The sequence below is a fragment of the Microcaecilia unicolor genome, chromosome 9, assembly GCF_901765095.1.
Source record: "Microcaecilia unicolor chromosome 9, aMicUni1.1, whole genome shotgun sequence".
Taxonomy (NCBI): domain Eukaryota; kingdom Metazoa; phylum Chordata; class Amphibia; order Gymnophiona; family Siphonopidae; genus Microcaecilia; species Microcaecilia unicolor.
In genome coordinates this window covers 128,284,248-128,301,193 of record NC_044039.1, presented here as the reverse complement: position 1 = coordinate 128,301,193, position 16,946 = coordinate 128,284,248, and the positions used below count along the sequence as shown (strand labels likewise).

The 16,946-nt window shown below is 39.6% G+C and overlaps 1 protein-coding gene across 3 annotated transcripts in view; it reads left to right on the top strand.

The window, feature by feature from the left end:
- Positions 1–11,082, top strand: part of TEDC1 (tubulin epsilon and delta complex 1) — a 99,559-nt gene extending 88,477 nt beyond the window's left edge. For all 3 annotated transcript variants that reach the window (XM_030215322.1, XM_030215323.1, XM_030215324.1), the window contains one exon: positions 9,677–11,082. In XM_030215322.1, the coding sequence (XP_030071182.1) occupies positions 9,677–10,078 (402 nt within the window). In that variant the 3' untranslated portion in view covers positions 10,079–11,082. The remainder of the gene's footprint in view (positions 1–9,676) is intronic.
- Positions 11,083–16,946: the final 5,864 nt, after the last annotated feature.

Below are 16,946 nucleotides of genomic sequence, written 5' to 3'. Positions count from 1 at the left end.
TGTTGTGTGCATTGGCATAAACACAGAGTATTGTTAGCATACTCCAGACCTCAGGGGCATAGGTGGCCATGTACCTTGTGATAAATATAGGACATGCCTGACAGAACCTAGCCATCAGAGGGAGCTCTTATGGTGGAAGATGCTGTAATGACCTGAAGGGAGCCACTAGAGGATGCTCAGGAGTAGAAGAAGCCTGCTTAGATGGGTAGCGACCACTAAAGGGAGCCCTTCCTCAACAATAGCCCAGACACAGCTGGGGAGGGCTAAGTTGAAAGGGGAGGGCCAGTGGCAGAAGGTAGGAATAGTTCCCTTCAGAAGGCAAGTCCATTTTCCAGAATATAGCATGAGCCCAGGAAGGATGGGGTTGGTTTGATGCAGCCCTTTAAAAACTCCTTTTTCCAAGGAGAAGGGGGAAGGAGCCCTCCAAGAAGAATGCCAAGTAACATGACTGGATGCCAAAGGAAAGTCTCTGTAAAGAAACACAAGGTACTTACTTGAAGTCTAGAATAATGAGAAGGATAAGGAACTTTTTGACCACAGTGTGGAGGGAACACTGTGAGCCCTGAAATAAGACTCTAATATCAACAGCTGAGGGTGGAGGACAGGATTGTAAATTGAGGTGAAGTGAAGTCGATCGAAGGGGTGGTGGCTGTTTTTCTCTGAGACCCTTATCTCCCAGTGGAGAGCTCAGTTGAAGACAGTGCAATGAATTGTTTGTTGAAAGAAGAGTAATCCCTACAGAGTGATTAGCAGAAGCTAATTGGAGTGGATTTGCATTTAGAATAGTTAATTTGCATATCCTGTGAAGCCTGTTTGTCAAGTGGTATTCCCCAGACAGAGCACCAGGTGGTGTTAGGAGGGTAACAGATCTGTGACATGTTACCAGGAAAAACTTCAGAGGAAGGCATGTTGGGCAAAATAACAGATGTCTTATAATTATTCACCCTGAGTTAAAGGGGAAGCCTTGCAGATTGACTTTGAAAGGGAAAAAAAGCACTTGAAAGAGAATTTTTCTATGGATTATTTTCCTTGTGTAAGACTTCAGGTTCCCTAGTGCCTCTTGTTGAGAAGGAGGGAATGCTACAAGGTTACCTCCTGTTAAAAGGGAGGAGGAGCCTATTGGAGTTTTTGCTACACTTCCCTGGATGGGGGGAAGTGTTGTCAGGAGGAACTCAAGATGTCACTTCCTGTTGAATGGGGAGAACTTCACAACCTGTAGGAGGAAACAGAGAGAATTGGTAAGTGCTTTGAAAGTTGTAGGTTGTACTGTGGGTCTGACCTAGCAGCCATACCCCTATGATCTCTGCACTCTGAAAATCCTTATAGATGTCTGTCTGAGGACATATGCATAATGGCAGGAACCAGGGTAATTTGCACAGACATCTGTTATTCAGCGCTGCATACGTCTAGTAGCGCTTTAGAAATGATAAGTAGTAGTAGTTATTCTCTAAAATGCATCACACACCACTTGTATACTTAAGGAATGATATGACTTCATGTTTCTGTATGCTGCCACACTGCCTGAAGGTGACCTGAAGGCAATGTGGGTATTATCTATGGCTCCCAGGACTAATGGGAAGCCTGCCACCTCATAGAAGGCTGCATGATAATCTGTTGTTCTGCCTCACACATGGGGAATCTAATGTGTACTGAGTGTCCCTCCTCAGAAAACAGTCCAGGAACTACACTATGCAATGTGATGTGGCTGACTGGCTGATCCTTGCAGCATCTCCTACAGGGATCTGAAATGTTCCTGTGCCCAGGAAAGCCAGGGCTATGGTCACCTTGACATGCACTGGCAGCGCATGTCCCCTTCAATTACTTGGCTCCATATCTTTCTGCAGCTACTCACAGAGGTGCTCTGCCTGCCAGGTACTCTGCCTGCCAAAGCGGTATCTGTGTCCTAGGTCTATATACATCTCCCTGTCCCCTTTTCTCTGCCTATGCCAAGCCTGAAATGAGGCAGAAATGAAATGCACAGCAGTCATCCTTCCCCTGTAGTTACCCACCCCACCAAGACATGCACCAGTGGCTGCAGATACACCCTCCCCCCCCCCCCCCTACACACACACACACCACCACCACCACCACCACCAAGACAGACAATAGTGGCTGCAGATACACACACACCACCAAAACAAACAACAGTGGCTGCAGATACACATACAAGCCTGCCTGCACACAGGGATGTTATAGAGGGTCAGAGAGGAGAGAAGGGGTGGGGGTAAGGTATAGCAGGTGAGTGGGAAAAGAAAAAAGTAGGAAGGACAGAATTCAGGTGAGTATGGTTTAAGGGAGGGTTAAGGCACACACCAATATCACAAAATATAATCAGAAACGCCCACACACTCTCTCAAAAGACAAACACGGCTAGATTTGAGCGCTGTTTATAGCAGGTGCAAAACTCAGCGTGGATCTTTGGCGTCATCAGGATTTACTCCATTTCCTGGATACACTTTTCTCATGGAAATTCAAGGAATGCCCATGCTCCACCTGTTTTTTCAGTGCAGAGAGTTGGCTGCGATGGCCTAGTAATGTGCAGAAAATTAGGCAAACAACATGTTTTGGCACCTAATTTAGGCATTTTACTTTTTATAGATTGTGATATCCCCCTTCTCACTCAGGGTGACCTGGTTCTCAATATGCAGATCATATGCAAATTAGTGTGCTACCCCTTCTCGCTCAGGGTGACCTGGTTCCCACTAAGCAAATTAAACAGGTCTCACCAACTGCATATTTCTCAGGCAACTCTTTATTCCAGCCCCTGGGCACACTTTTTCTAGCTTAATACTTTATACTTTCATAGATCTTCACACTGAGCCTCCCCACACAGATACATGGGCTCAGTACTACACCAATACTTTGGGGACTCTCAACCCCAGGCTTTGCAGCCTGCTTCTCTCAGTACTTTAGACACACAGTCCCCCCTTTGAACCCACAGTTCTGGACACACAGTCTTTTCTTCTTTGGACACACAGTCCCCTCTTTGAACACACAGTTCCGGACACACAGTCTTTTCTTCTTTAGACACACAGTCCCTCCACTGAACACACAGTTCCTATAAGTACTGAGGACACACAGTCAAACACTAATGCTTTAGGGACTTCTTACCGCAGGATTTTCAGCCTGCTGATCGCATTTGGACACCCAGTCCACCCCAAGTCCATAAGGTTAGCCAGTATCTTTCAGGGGCTCTCTCTTCTTCTTCTGCTGCTAACTCACTTCCCTTCCTTTCACAACTCAGGTGGGGTATAAAGTGGTTAATTAGCTATACAGGACCCAGCCCATAACCGCCTGCACCTGTGGACCTCCCAGGGCTCTCCCCGGTCCTAGCGACCTCCACCTTCTTCTAGCGCCCTCCAGTGGCCTACACCGTATAGGACACCCTCTTATCACAAGATGTAGGGCCTTAGTCATTTTGGGGAACTTTTTTTTTTTTTTTTTAAAGAAATTACTGGCTACACCTAAAATTATGTTAATGCACTGTCTCTGTATTCAAAATGCAGTTGATAAGATTTAAAAATATTCACAAATGCAGTGTAAATGTATTGACCAGTCCACTTAATTTTGTAGTTCAGTCATTAAAAAAAACCTCTAAATTGTTAGTAATGTCAGCAGACGGGCACAACATTTCATCTACATATTTTTTATTTGTTCATTCATTCTTTGCAGCTCAAATTTTTATTCTCTAATCTATTCTGATAGCAACTTTTAGTTATAAACCCCTGCTTTGAAGTAGTAATGTCAAAAACGAATGGAAAGTTTAGTAATTCTTAAAAGCCTTTTGAAGTAGCATTAAATGCAGCACTCTGTCAGCTTTAATCGCATTACAGTGATGCTGTACCAAGGACTTTGTTTATAGGTACTGTAATCAAATATATTGTAGTAGTGTCACTGTTCCTCCCTACAACACATGAGCAGTATTAAACCTGTAATTTTTGTCTTAACTCAAGTAATCCAATTATAATTGCTTTTTATGAGTAGAAGACCTTCTGTTTCTCATAACAGCTAGCTAGATTAGGCCCTTTGGCATTCCAGCACTTCACTTTCAATTTGTTTCAGAATGGCTGTCAATGCACCTGGGAACTAGCTTTTTTTTTAAAGAATAAGTGTCCTCTTTAGGATGTAGCATACATTATCTAATTGCAGGAAATTGCAAGTCCTGGCAAAATTTGACTTGCAGCTGCTTGTGTTATTCCACATGTCATCAGTAGCTGTTGCTCCTTTTCAAAAACCCTTGTAAATTTCATTGTATTTTATAATGCTTCCATTCAACTACATTTGCAACACTTTTTCTTGAGTTCAATTATACTGTCTGATTTCACAATAATATGGGATATAGGAGCTGCCCTGAATCATAGTGCATTTAAGAATAAATAATATACTACTAGTAATCTATCTCAGAATCTGTCATATTAGTGGTTATTCTGTACATTCTCTTTTTGTACCTTCTATCCTCCATATATTTATAAGACATTTAAAATGAAATACTGCTTAAATGGTAGAACGAAAAAAAGTTATCATTCTTTAATGGTAAAGGACAATGCATATAAAACTGGTATTTCAACCTAGTCAACCAAATGCTATTGAAATTGAAAAGTTCTCTCATAAGTGTTAAAGATCATATTGCCTATGTTTCTATCTCCATCATTTTGTGCCTAGTCTGCCCATCTGTACCAGCTCCTAAGCTCTACAGTCCCTTCCTCTCCGTGATAGAATAGGCTCCCAGTAGATGCCCCTTTACAGAATTACTCTTGGTGTGGTGACCACATCAGCTAACAAGATAATGTTTTAGCCCACCCCTGTAACGCTCCAAACAAAGTCCCTTCATCTACGGGAGTGTTGGGCCAATTAGTTATGTATTCAGCCCTATACTATCCATATAAGATTTGAAAATCTGTGGATAAAGTTATAAATTCACTGGCCTGCTTAGCATTATAAATGTCAAAGGAAAAAGTGCATCAATTTTAGAGCTGCTCTGCTCCTGACTAGTCCTTTGTTTAGGGACAGATAGCAGCTCAAGGAATTAGGCATATTTAATAGGACCAAACAGGGTTTAGATTGATGTTGGTGAATGAAAAGTATTTTTCTGTCATCTAAAATTAGAGGCAATTTTGTGTATTTTATTCCTAAAACGCTACAGAATGCCCTGTTCTTTATAGAAGTTTTTATTTAATTTAATTAACTTTCAGGCTAGTTAACATTAAAAAAAAATGATTATTATAATTCTCAGAAATCAACGTGGCTTCTTTCTAAATGCCCCACCTTGCTGATTGTATGTGAAGTGTGAAACTCCTTTTAAAGGAGCTCTTCCATGAAAATGTTACAATAAACTGAAAATAATATTCAGATAATATTTGAGAATATGATGATACCATCAAGTATTAATGCTGTTTTACATTACATGTTTTTAATATTTAAAAGTTCAGCTTTTTAACCAACAAAATGAGACAGTCTGATCAGTAAGTTACAGAATAAGCTCTCATATTCCAAAGGCCTCTCTTTGTTGCTTTTTTTTAATTAATAAAAACATTGTCTAGTCTATGAAGGTTCATCATAATGACGTCACTGCTGACCATAACACAGGCAGATGTGTATGCACTAGTTGAACAGTGGGAGCATTCATTTTACAAAGAAGAACATAGAGAACATTAGTGGAGGGAATATGATTCCATAGGCATCTCTGTGGCAGCACATGTGTATGTTGCTATTTCAGCACAAACCTACACATCTGTTTCCTCAAACTGGCACAGAGCCCAATATTATTTCCCAGTATGACTCTCAGGAGGGACAGAAGACACTAGGGAATTAAAGGGAGTGCCCTCCTCAGTTGCTCCAGTAGAGCACTTCTCAAAATGAGAATTAATTAATCTAACATCTTCAGCAACAGCTGTAAATTCTGATATTTTTTTTTAATTTTTATTACATTTGTACCCCGCGCTTTCCCATTCATGGCAGGCTCAATGCGGCTTACATGGGGCAATGGAGGGTTAAGTGACTTGCCCAGAGTCACAAGGAGCTGCCTGTGCCTGCAGTGGGAATTGAACCCAGTTCCCCAGGACCAAAGTCCACCACTCTAACCACTAGGCCACTCCTCCACATAAATATGAGGAGGCCCACACTGCAACTTCAAACTAAGCATTATAGCACATAGCCAGAATATTAGCATTTACTTATGTATGTGCACATATACCATGCCTATATGCCAGTATTCCTGGTCAGTTATACGAATACTTGGTACCTAAATGTTGACACCCATGTTATAGAATTATCTCCTTATTGATTAATTTTCAAAATGATTTCTATTTGTAGAAACAATTTTGCTTGTATTAATCGACTGAAAACTGCCCATCCACATTGCAGCTTAATTTGCATATACCTTTATAATGGGTGTACTTTTTCTACATCAAAATGAGGCATTCCCAAAGCTGAATTTAGGTTGAAGCAGAAAACGTATGTGCCTAGACAACATTTTTAAATTAAAAACAAAAAAAACTTTTATGTGACCCACTGAGGACAGGTTCCTCAGATAAGTAGGAGAAGTCTAAAATCTGATGATGAAACAATTTACAAACAGATATAAATATATAAGATAATAAACATATACCCCTGGATTCTATATATAGTGCAAAAAATTGTGCTTGCAAATTTGGAGGCATGTCCAATTTGCGTGCACAATTTGAGTAACAAGCCAATTAATGCTGACAATTGGGCACTAATTACTGTGGCACTGACAGTAACAATAATTAGAGTGTGTGCATACATCTTACTATGCACTGTTCTATAAAGATTTGCACATAAATTATTGTGCATGGATCTGGAAAACAGGTATGGCCATGGGAGGGGTATTGATGGGTCATGGATATTCCAAGAATGTGTGCACAGTGTTATAGAATTCGGGGGATCCACACCTAATTTAAGCGCTGGGATTTACACCAGGTTTCAGTTGGTGCAAATCTTCACACCTAAATGTTAGACATGGATCCTGGCACTAGGCGCTATTCTATAAACAGCACCCAACTTTGGACCACCACCATTTATAGAATAGAACTTAGAGCTAGATTCTGGCCCCCCCCCCCCCCCCCCCCCCAAAATCTGTGCCAAAAAATGCTGGTCTATAAGCCACACTTGCACAGTTTATAGAATAGTGCTTACACTTGGGAATCATGCCTAACTTTAGGCACAGCCATTTGCACCAACTGAAACATGGTGCAAATGTATATACCTACATTAGGTGCGTATGTCCATTATTCTAGAACAATGCGTGTTAATTTTAGGGATATCCTTGTTACGCCCATGATACTCCCATTTCCATGCCCCTCTTTTCAGATTGCATGTAAATTGTAGGTGCGGATATGCCAAATAAACCTAATTAATGCCAATAATTGCTTGTTAAGTCAATTATTGGCACTAATTAGCTCATTCAATTAAATTGCCTGCTCAAATTGGGCAACTTTTATAGATTTAGGGGCTTAGCACTTATTCTTTTCAGTGCCATGTATTGAATTTGGTCCCTTGCAACTAGCAGCATAAAAGTTGATGAATAAAATCAATTCTCTTGCAAAACCTATGAAAAAAATATGGACCTGAAATTCAAAGGATTTGTGCTCCTAAATTTTGAGCATTATGCTCCTAATGGCCTCTACAAATTTACTAGGGCAGAATACATAACTTAATACTCAAAATTTCACTAAACTCCTAAATTTAGGAGCATAAAAAGTATGTAGCAACAGTGGCAAATTTAGGGCAGAGGAAACAACTTAGGAGCATAAATATTGATGTTCATCACAGGGCTCATAAATCTGGTTTACAAATCTAGGCACATGAGCATATTTTTTAAGATCCTAAATTAAGATATTTTTAAGCTGAAATGCTCCTAAGAGGGCTGAAAATAGGGCACAAATTTAGCATAAAGTTTGGAGCTTAGCTTTTTTTGAATATTGGGCCCTATGCCTTTACTTTTTTCCAGAATACTTAGTAATCCTCTTCTAATCTATTAGAGGCAACAGAGATGGTCCAGTTTCTATAAATGTCCATCTTTATTTAAATGAGCTACACTTATAAATGGGGTGGCTAGTAATTTGTTCCCCCGAACACAAGGATAACCTAGATCTACTGTATATTCTGCTAAGGCACCCTTAAAGGGATAAAGTCCAGTGCCTTTGAGCGTTTGAGTTTCAACATCAGTATTTTACATTTGATATGCCTTTTGACTGGTAGCCAGTGTAGGCTATAGCATACTAGTGTAATGTGCTCCTTATAGTGTGTACTTGTACTGATAAAGGCTGTAATATTTTGTGTTAATTGTATAGCTTGTTTAAGGAATGCTGGAATACCTAAATATAAATAATTGCAGTAGTCTAATATGGACAAAACCAAAGATTAGCCTTTTGTTCTAAAGACATTGGTAGGGAGAAAAAAAAATCACAACCTATATAGTAATCTCATCTTATAAAATGCAGCTTTGGCACAGCCCCTCACTTGGGACCTTAAAGGTAAATTAGTGCTTTACTACAAGATTCCTAACTACCAATATGAATAGGATCATATGACCACTTGTTAGTAAATCAAACACAAACAGTAAAATGATCCAAAACCTTCAGTGTATTCGCTGCTATCCAATTCAGCAAAGATTTAATACAATCAGTTGTGATTGAAAATGTGTGTACTACTGCTGCAAAATTCTATCCACACAAAAAGTGCTTTATCTTTGAAAATTACTGCAGACACTGCAGGTTAAAAAAGAAAAATACCTATGTACTTTGTGCTGATGCAGGTAGCTTGAAAATTGCCCCCTCTAGGGCTTGATTTTCTAAGCTTTATGTCACCAATAGACACACAAGTCTTGCCCTTAAAGACTAAATTCTACAAGTGGCACCTAAAATGTCAACGCTGAAAAAAAAGCACTTGGTGGTATTGTATAAACAGCTCTTAAAGTTAGTCGTTACTTATAGAATAGTGCTTGGTGCCAGGAACCTCGACTACGTTCAGGTGCAACCATTTACACTAATGAAATCTTGATGTAAATCCCCTTTATACTGTAACCATGCGTGTAAATTAAAAGAATGCCCCTGATCCTCCCATGGCCACGCCTATTTTTGGACGCAAGTGTAAAATTTACGAGTGTAAATTTTAATTAAATCCAATTATCACTAATTGCTTGTTAAAATTTCAATTATCGGGATTAATTGGCTCAGTAAATACAAATACACATGCAAATTGGGCGCACCCCCCAAATTTGCACATGTAATTTTTAGCAACTTTTATGGAATTCAGGGGTAAATAACTGCACTGAATACACAAATCAATTGTATGCATGTTAATTCTTAGGTATACGTGTGTATAATCAATTTGCTCACACATAGAGGCTCATTTTCAAAGTTATATAAGGTAGGTACTATGTAACTTTGTAAGTCTATGTGCTTTGAAAATGAGCACCTAAATTTTTTTTGGTGCCCAAACTGAAATCATGCTAATAAATGCACAACCTAAGGTGAAAATAAAAAGTATGCAACCCCATTGATCTTTTTATCAAATGCATTATTTTTATAAGCACATCTAGCCTTCCATAACGTAGAAGACAGTTCTGATCTAATATTTTGCATCATATTTTTATGTGAATATATTTGACCATATTTTGCTGATCAGCTTGAATGTGTTTAATATTTTTCATCAGGTCAAAGCAAGAGAAAAAGAATTACTGAACATGAGAGAATTTTGTGCCACTGTCATGAAAATTGAACAAGAAGTAAAGAAGAAAACAGAAGATCTTAAATATCACTGTACCCACATCAAAACTGAAATGCATGGTTCTTACAGACTGGTGTTTAAAGATGACAAAGCAGGCTTCACCAAATCAGTAAACAGACAGTCTAGTGTAGATGTTATCAAAGCCACAGAAGTCCTCAGTGAACTCCGTAGAAAAGAAGTTAAACTTGAAAAAGAATTTAAAAAGCTGCAGAAAGAATGCAGGAAAAAGCTAGATGAAATTGCAGAAAGCATGGATGGGGTGATTTGTATTCCTCCTATCAAAAAGGAAATCCATATTGAAAAAAGTGGAAAAGGCAATTTGACCTGAGTGTGTTTGATTTTTATAAATTCATTTTTGCTCGTGTTTTGTGTCAGTTTCTCAGATTAGCATTCAAAATTCCAAGAGCAATGCTGTACACAACTATATTGAAAATGCATCCATCTTTTTTATTACTAGTTTATGCCTGTTTTAATACCAAATATATTAGTTCTAATATGATATATATGAAGGAGTGTAAAGGTTTTTATGCATATAAAATCAATGCAATTAATAGCAAAAAAGTATATAGTAGACAGTTTATATAATAATGAGTCACATTTGTATTTTTTTAAATTGGTTATATATAAGATAAATGAAGTGGACATAAAAGCTGTGAAATGCTTCTTTGCTGTTTTATACGTTGATGTATCATGAAAAGTCAAATTAAAAATTAAATAATTATCTACGCACCTTAAAATGTATTGACTGTGCTCAATATTATGGTTTAACTCACTTTTCAGCACACATGCTATCTTTCTGGAGCATAATTGCCAAAGCAACTAGCTGTATTTCAGCTCATCTGTAAAACAACCTGTTTTGGGAAATAGGCCACTTCACATGGGATTAAAGGTAGCCACCAGTATTTTGTTGTTTGCAGTTCTGTCTTGCTGTAATTTTCAGCATTCTGTGTAATTTAAAATTATTAGAAGCTTCACCCTTGCAAAGATGATATGGTAGTTTTCTAGTTGGTCAAGAGCATGTTATGGCAGTGCATAGTCCCAGCTACTCACAGCTTGTAACAATGTAGTTGGTAGAATTTCAGGTTTCTTTATCTGGTAGTATGTAACAGTCTTGCTGTGTCTACTGAGTTTCTTCTTTGCATGTTAACATGGAATATTTGTGCAAGAATGCCCCTTCTCTTACTGAATGTTGTTCCTTGTAACTTTCTGGTCCTATAGGTTGTCAAAACCTCTGCTGAACCTTGGGCTGTTGAGGCAAAGGTTTTTGTTGCTTCCTGTACCTCAAAACACAAAGATGAGGAAGCCAAACACCGTTTTTTCCACAACTTCATCCTTTCTACTTAAAACTGGAATTGGTGAGGAATCTGTATGCCATTTAGAAGGAACCCTGCTCGCACCGCTTTGTGCCGAAGAGGGTACTTCCTGACTACATTATGACACTCGAGACGCCCTCGGACATCTTCGACGCTGCCAGCGCACTTGTCAATAGCGCTGGTATGGATAAGGCCTCCGAGGAACGGTTAACCGTTAAACCTTGCACTACCTCAGACCGCTGTGCAGAAGCCTCAGATCGCTGTGCAGTCACTTGCCGCTTCACCAGTGAAGATCGATTAGACCGCACAACCGGCAGAGCTTTACTGGTAGTAGGGATTTAATCCCTAATATGTTTTCTTTGCCGCCGCCTTTTTCGGGGTCTGAGCCACCACAACAGGCGCATCAATTAGGAAATCCTTCAGCTTCATTTCCCGCATGCAGCAGACCCGCAGCGATATCCTGGCACACATGATACTTGGATCCCATACACTTGACACACCAATCATGAGTGTCTAATCATGACATCTTTCCTTTACACCGTGGACATTTTTTAAAGCCTAGCTTTGAAAGAGACACTTTCTTATGAAAAACAAACAAAAATTAAGGAGAGAAAAGAAAATCAACTGACTTTCTAGGCAGATTAAAAAGACTGTTGAGTTAATAGATTAATAAATTATAAGAAGGAGGGTGCACAGGGTGGTGGTGTTTAAATGGTTGCTAGGGGAGAATTCCGACATTCTAAAGGTAGGCGATGACATCACCATCAGTGTAGCGACGGATTCTGGCTGTCCATGGAGAAAAAATATTATGTTTAGCATACAGTGTATCGGTTCTTGACAATGTGCATATACCAGCCATTTTAGGAGTTGGCAGCCATGCTGAGGCCTTAAGTAAGAAGAAAACTGCTTTTATAGTTTAAAGGCAGCAAAGGTATCCTGACATCTTGCAATAAGACAAAGAAGCAGTCTGAATGATCCCAGTAGGATCATAGGAGCTAAATTGTGGCAAATAATTCCAAATAAATAAATTGAACCCTGAATCTACCACAGAACATATCCTCCACTTTATCTTCCACTAGCACTATAGAATTAAGAACTAAAAGTATTCCTCCACAGGCAGTTCACATTGTTAGATTGCAGAAGGCAGTCACCCTATATGCAGCATAGAAAAGTTTGAACATACTCTGGGATTTTAGACGGTTTAAGGAGTCCCTTAGTTGTTACATGTTAGGCCATTGCATGCGCTTTAAGCTGTTGACTTAAATGTTCAAATCCTATTCAAAAATAGGCACAAGAAGATGAATGTTCAAATACAATATTGCATGAATAAAAACCCTACACCATTACACTGAATATGGATTAGATTTGGGCTCATTTTCGAAAGAGGACGCCTATCTTTTGACATAAATCGGAAGATGGACATCCTCCCAGGGTCGTCCAAATCAGTATAATTGAAAGCCGATTTTAGACGTCCCCAACTGCTTTCCGTCACAAGGACGGCCAAAATTCAAGGGGGTGTGTCAGACGCGTAGCGAAGACGGGACTTGGGCGTGCTTAACACTTGGACGTTCTCGACCCATAATCGAAAAAAACAAGGACATCACTGACAAACACTTGGACGATTTTACCTGGTCGTGTTTTTCTTATGACCAAGGCATAAAAAGGTGCCTGAAATGATAAGATGACCACCGGAGAGAATCGAGGATGATCTCCCCTTATTCCCCCAGTGGTCACTAACCCCCTCCCACCCTCAAAAAATATCTTTAAAATATTTCGTGCCAGCCCCTATGCCAGCCTCAGATGTCATACTCAGGTCTATTACAGCAGTATGCAGGTCCCTGGAGCAGTTTTAGTGGGTGCAGTGCACTTCAGGCCCACGCCCCCCACTTGTTACGTTTGTGAAGGAAACTGCGAGTCCTCCAAAACTCACCACAAACCCACTGTACCCACATCTAGGTGCCCCCCTTCACCCGTAAGGACTATGGTAGTGGTGTACAGTTGTGGGTAGTGGGGGTTGGGGGGCTCAGTACACAAGGGAGCTATGTACCTGGGAGCAATTTATGAAGTCCACTGTAGTGCCCCCTAGGGTACCCAGTTGGTGTCCTGGCATGTCAGGGGGACCAGTGTACTACAAATGCTGGCTCCTCCCATGACCAAATGGCTTGCATTTGGTCGTTTCTAAGATGGACGTCCTTGGTTTCGATTATTGCCGAAAATCAGAAACAACCAAGTCTAGGGACGACCATCTCTAAGGATGACCAGATTTCAGGATTTGGGCGTCCCTGACCATATTATCAAAACGAAAGATGGACGTCCATCTTGTTTTGAAAATACGGGTTTCCCCACCCCTGGATGTGACGTTTTGCGAGGAAGTCCAAATCGAAGCGAGGCGTCCCTTTTGATTATGCCCCTCGTGATCTCCAGGGCTTTTTTTGAGGGGGTACTGAGTACCTTTTTCATTGTCTGCTAAAATTGACCCATGGTCCCCAAGTTTAAATGAAAGAGCTCAGGCTCTACACACCAATTCTGCCTTGTCATAGATTCTGTGACTTGGTTGCAGGGGGCCTGGCTATTGTGGGGTGGATCCCTCAGTGATGACCCCACCCTTGAAGGATGGCCTGGCATTTGAGTACCGGCACCTTTTGTGCTGGTGATCCCTAAGCCTCAGGGCTGAAGCCATACAATATTGTAAACTTGAATCAACAATTCTCATTTTATTGTTCATTCAAGACACCAAAATTAATTTTGGAATTGTCTTGTTACTGTCGTTGATTATGTATGAGCACGTGTTCTACAAGAAAATACTTATATTCTATTGTGCATAGTTTATCCAGATTCAGAACTCAGAAAATTAAAATTATCTATTGACATTAGCAAAGAAAAGTAAGCACATCCTAAGCTAACAAAGCATGGCTCGCAGGCCCTGTGGCTCATGGGAAACCAAATAAACTTTTTTACATTGATTGCGTCAGACAAACAAGTGTGTGATATGATACCATATCACCAGGAAGGTGCAGTTCTCCCAGAACTTAGCGCAAAGTTATGAGCATGTATGGCCCTTTCTATGTACAAGCAGTCTCCTCAAAGCCTCAGTTTTCTTTTTTTCTATTTAGCTGCATGGATGCAAAACACAGCTGTCCCTAGGGTTTTGTTGATATTATTTTCCAAGATTATGCTTTATTGCTTGCTTCTTTTAGTTATTTTTATTTCATTTAAAAAATGATTTCAAGTTCTTCAGTTCTCTTGTCTACAGTATGCCAGAATGTTCCAAAATAATGACCCTCATCTGCTGTGCCTCAGTTTAGGCCATGACTGAGGCATTGAGGTTGAAGAGGGGCAGACTCAGGACTAATGTCAGGAAGTATTTTTTCATGGAGAGGGTGGTGGATATGTGGAATGCCCTCCCGCAGGAGGTGGTGGAGATGAAAACGTTAATGGAATTCAAACATGCGTGTGATAAACACAAAGGAATCCTGTTTGGAAGGAATGGTTCCATGGAATCTTAGCGGAGATTGGGTGGCGACGCCAGTAATTGGGAAACAAAACGGGAGCTTGGCAGACTTCTACAGTCTATGCCCTGATCGTGACTGAATAGACAGGGATGGGCTGGAGTGTAAATTTAAGGGGCTTCGATGTTAGCTTCAGAACTTAGTACAAGAACAGTACTGGGTAGACTTCTACAGCCTGTGCCCTGAGAAAGGCAAGAACAAATCAAACTCGGGTATACATATAAAGTATCACATACCATGTAAAATGAGTTTATCTTGTTGGGCAGACTGGATGGACCTTACAGATCTTTATCTGCCGTCATTTACTATGTTACTATGACTGGAACCACTGTCTCTTCTGTTATGCTTATAGCACACAGAGGGAACATCATTACCTACATAGATACAGAGACAAGTTTGATTGCCTAAGACCCCACTGAAGCAGGTCACATACCTGGCTCTTTACTCCTGTCCTGTCTTTAGGAGGCCAAAGGAAAGAAACCCACACACCACTAATCTATATATATATATATATATATATATATATATATATATATATATATATATATATATGGAGTTGAGATGGTTCTGCATGAGCTTGCTGTCATTACGTGGGACCCCAGACTCTCTCCCGAAGGCTTTTGATATAGATAGATAGATATATAAAAGACCTTCAGGAGAGCAAGCTCCCTTAGATCTTCTGTTCATTTGCAAAAAGTATTAGGTCATGGGTTACATGTCAATAGGTTTATATCAAAAAACAGGCAGGCGGTCCACCAACAGATTAAAAGCTTCTAGAAATTCAACATAAAATGTCTGAATAGCCATGTTTCGCCAGTACAAATGGGTGTGTCAGGGGCAGTAGGTCACTGTAAATGAAAATAAAATCATTCCGTGTCTTTGTAAAAGAAACTTTCAGTATTTTGCAAAGAAAATAATAGAATAAATAAACATAAAACAACAACAGGAACTCTCAAAAGCACCTTTAACAGTGACATCATATTAAAATCTAGTATCTGAGTACTCAAACAATATACAAGTGTAAAACGTTTAAAACAAACAGAAAGGCTTGCTCAGCTGGTGTAAAGTGCAAAATTCAGCTGGCTGGTGCAGCTGTTAGAACATAGAAAGCAGTAAAAAAAAAAAAAAAGGGGGGGATAGAAACCCTACAGATGATCACAACAGCCATATTAGGCTGAAACAAGGTAAAACCATTAAAAAAATCTCAGTGTATTTACGTATTCTGGAATCATTCTCTTATAAAAACACTGTGAACGCAGTAAAAACAAACTTGCTGTGTCATCCTAACTGATATGTCTGCTGATATCATGCATACATAGTGTAACCAAAACGTAACCATAAAAAAACAGTTAAAATCAAGGAATACTTGATCCAAAACCAATAAAAACATGTGAATGAAGTGCAGAACTAAAAGCAAATTGAGAGCATTCCCAGAGCTTAAAAAAAAAGACAGTGTTTACATCCATGGAAGGTTGCTAAAATGATAAAAAATGAACATCCTGAGATGTTCTAGGATTCATAACAACTAAAATTCTGTGAAAAAACATCTGAAAAATCCTTTAAAACAGGAAAAATGATAAAAACGTGGTGGAATGCATTGGAAGCTTAATTATACATTCCAATGATGTCATCAATGTGTTCCAGCCACAGAAAAAAATCTCAGAGTATCAGAGTCCTTACAACACATGAAGAACTTCTTTAAAGCTTCTAAAAAGGTCTAAAAATTACTAAACATGAAATAAAACAGCTAAGTATGGATGCTACCAGCCCATAAGATAAAAAAATAAAACGTTAAAAAATTGCAACAACAAAAAAATAAGGGTAAACCATCTCCTACAACTATATTAGAATCAACATTTTACCTCAGGTCCTGCTGAAATCAGTTCTCCCATCCTCTCTTATCATTCATCCTTCAATTCAATTCAAGACTGTTACAGTGGTGGATATCCAACACTAGTCTTAAAATATGCATCCACTGTCCTCTATTACAAGACTGACTAGTGCTAACCACAGGAGCATCAAACGGGCTGGGGAATTCTATTGATGCTCACCATACACAAGGAAGGTGGTCAAACTTTGAGAAGCTTCTTTATACTAATGAATTGAAGAGCCACACAATTTACTGCGCTCTTCAAGTCTTTCTTCTGCTCCAGGGTGAATTAGTTTCAGTCCAATTAAACAACACACAATGTCTTATGTGAATGGGAAAAAAAAGGAGGAATAGGATCCCTGAGGGAAATGGCAAAAAGTTGGTACCTTGTCGTAGCCAATCAGATTCAAACACAGGCTGATTATATCCCACCCTCCCAGATAGCTGATAAACTCAGCAGAGTTCTCCAGCCTCATGAGTGGTTCATAGATGCAACATCCTTGC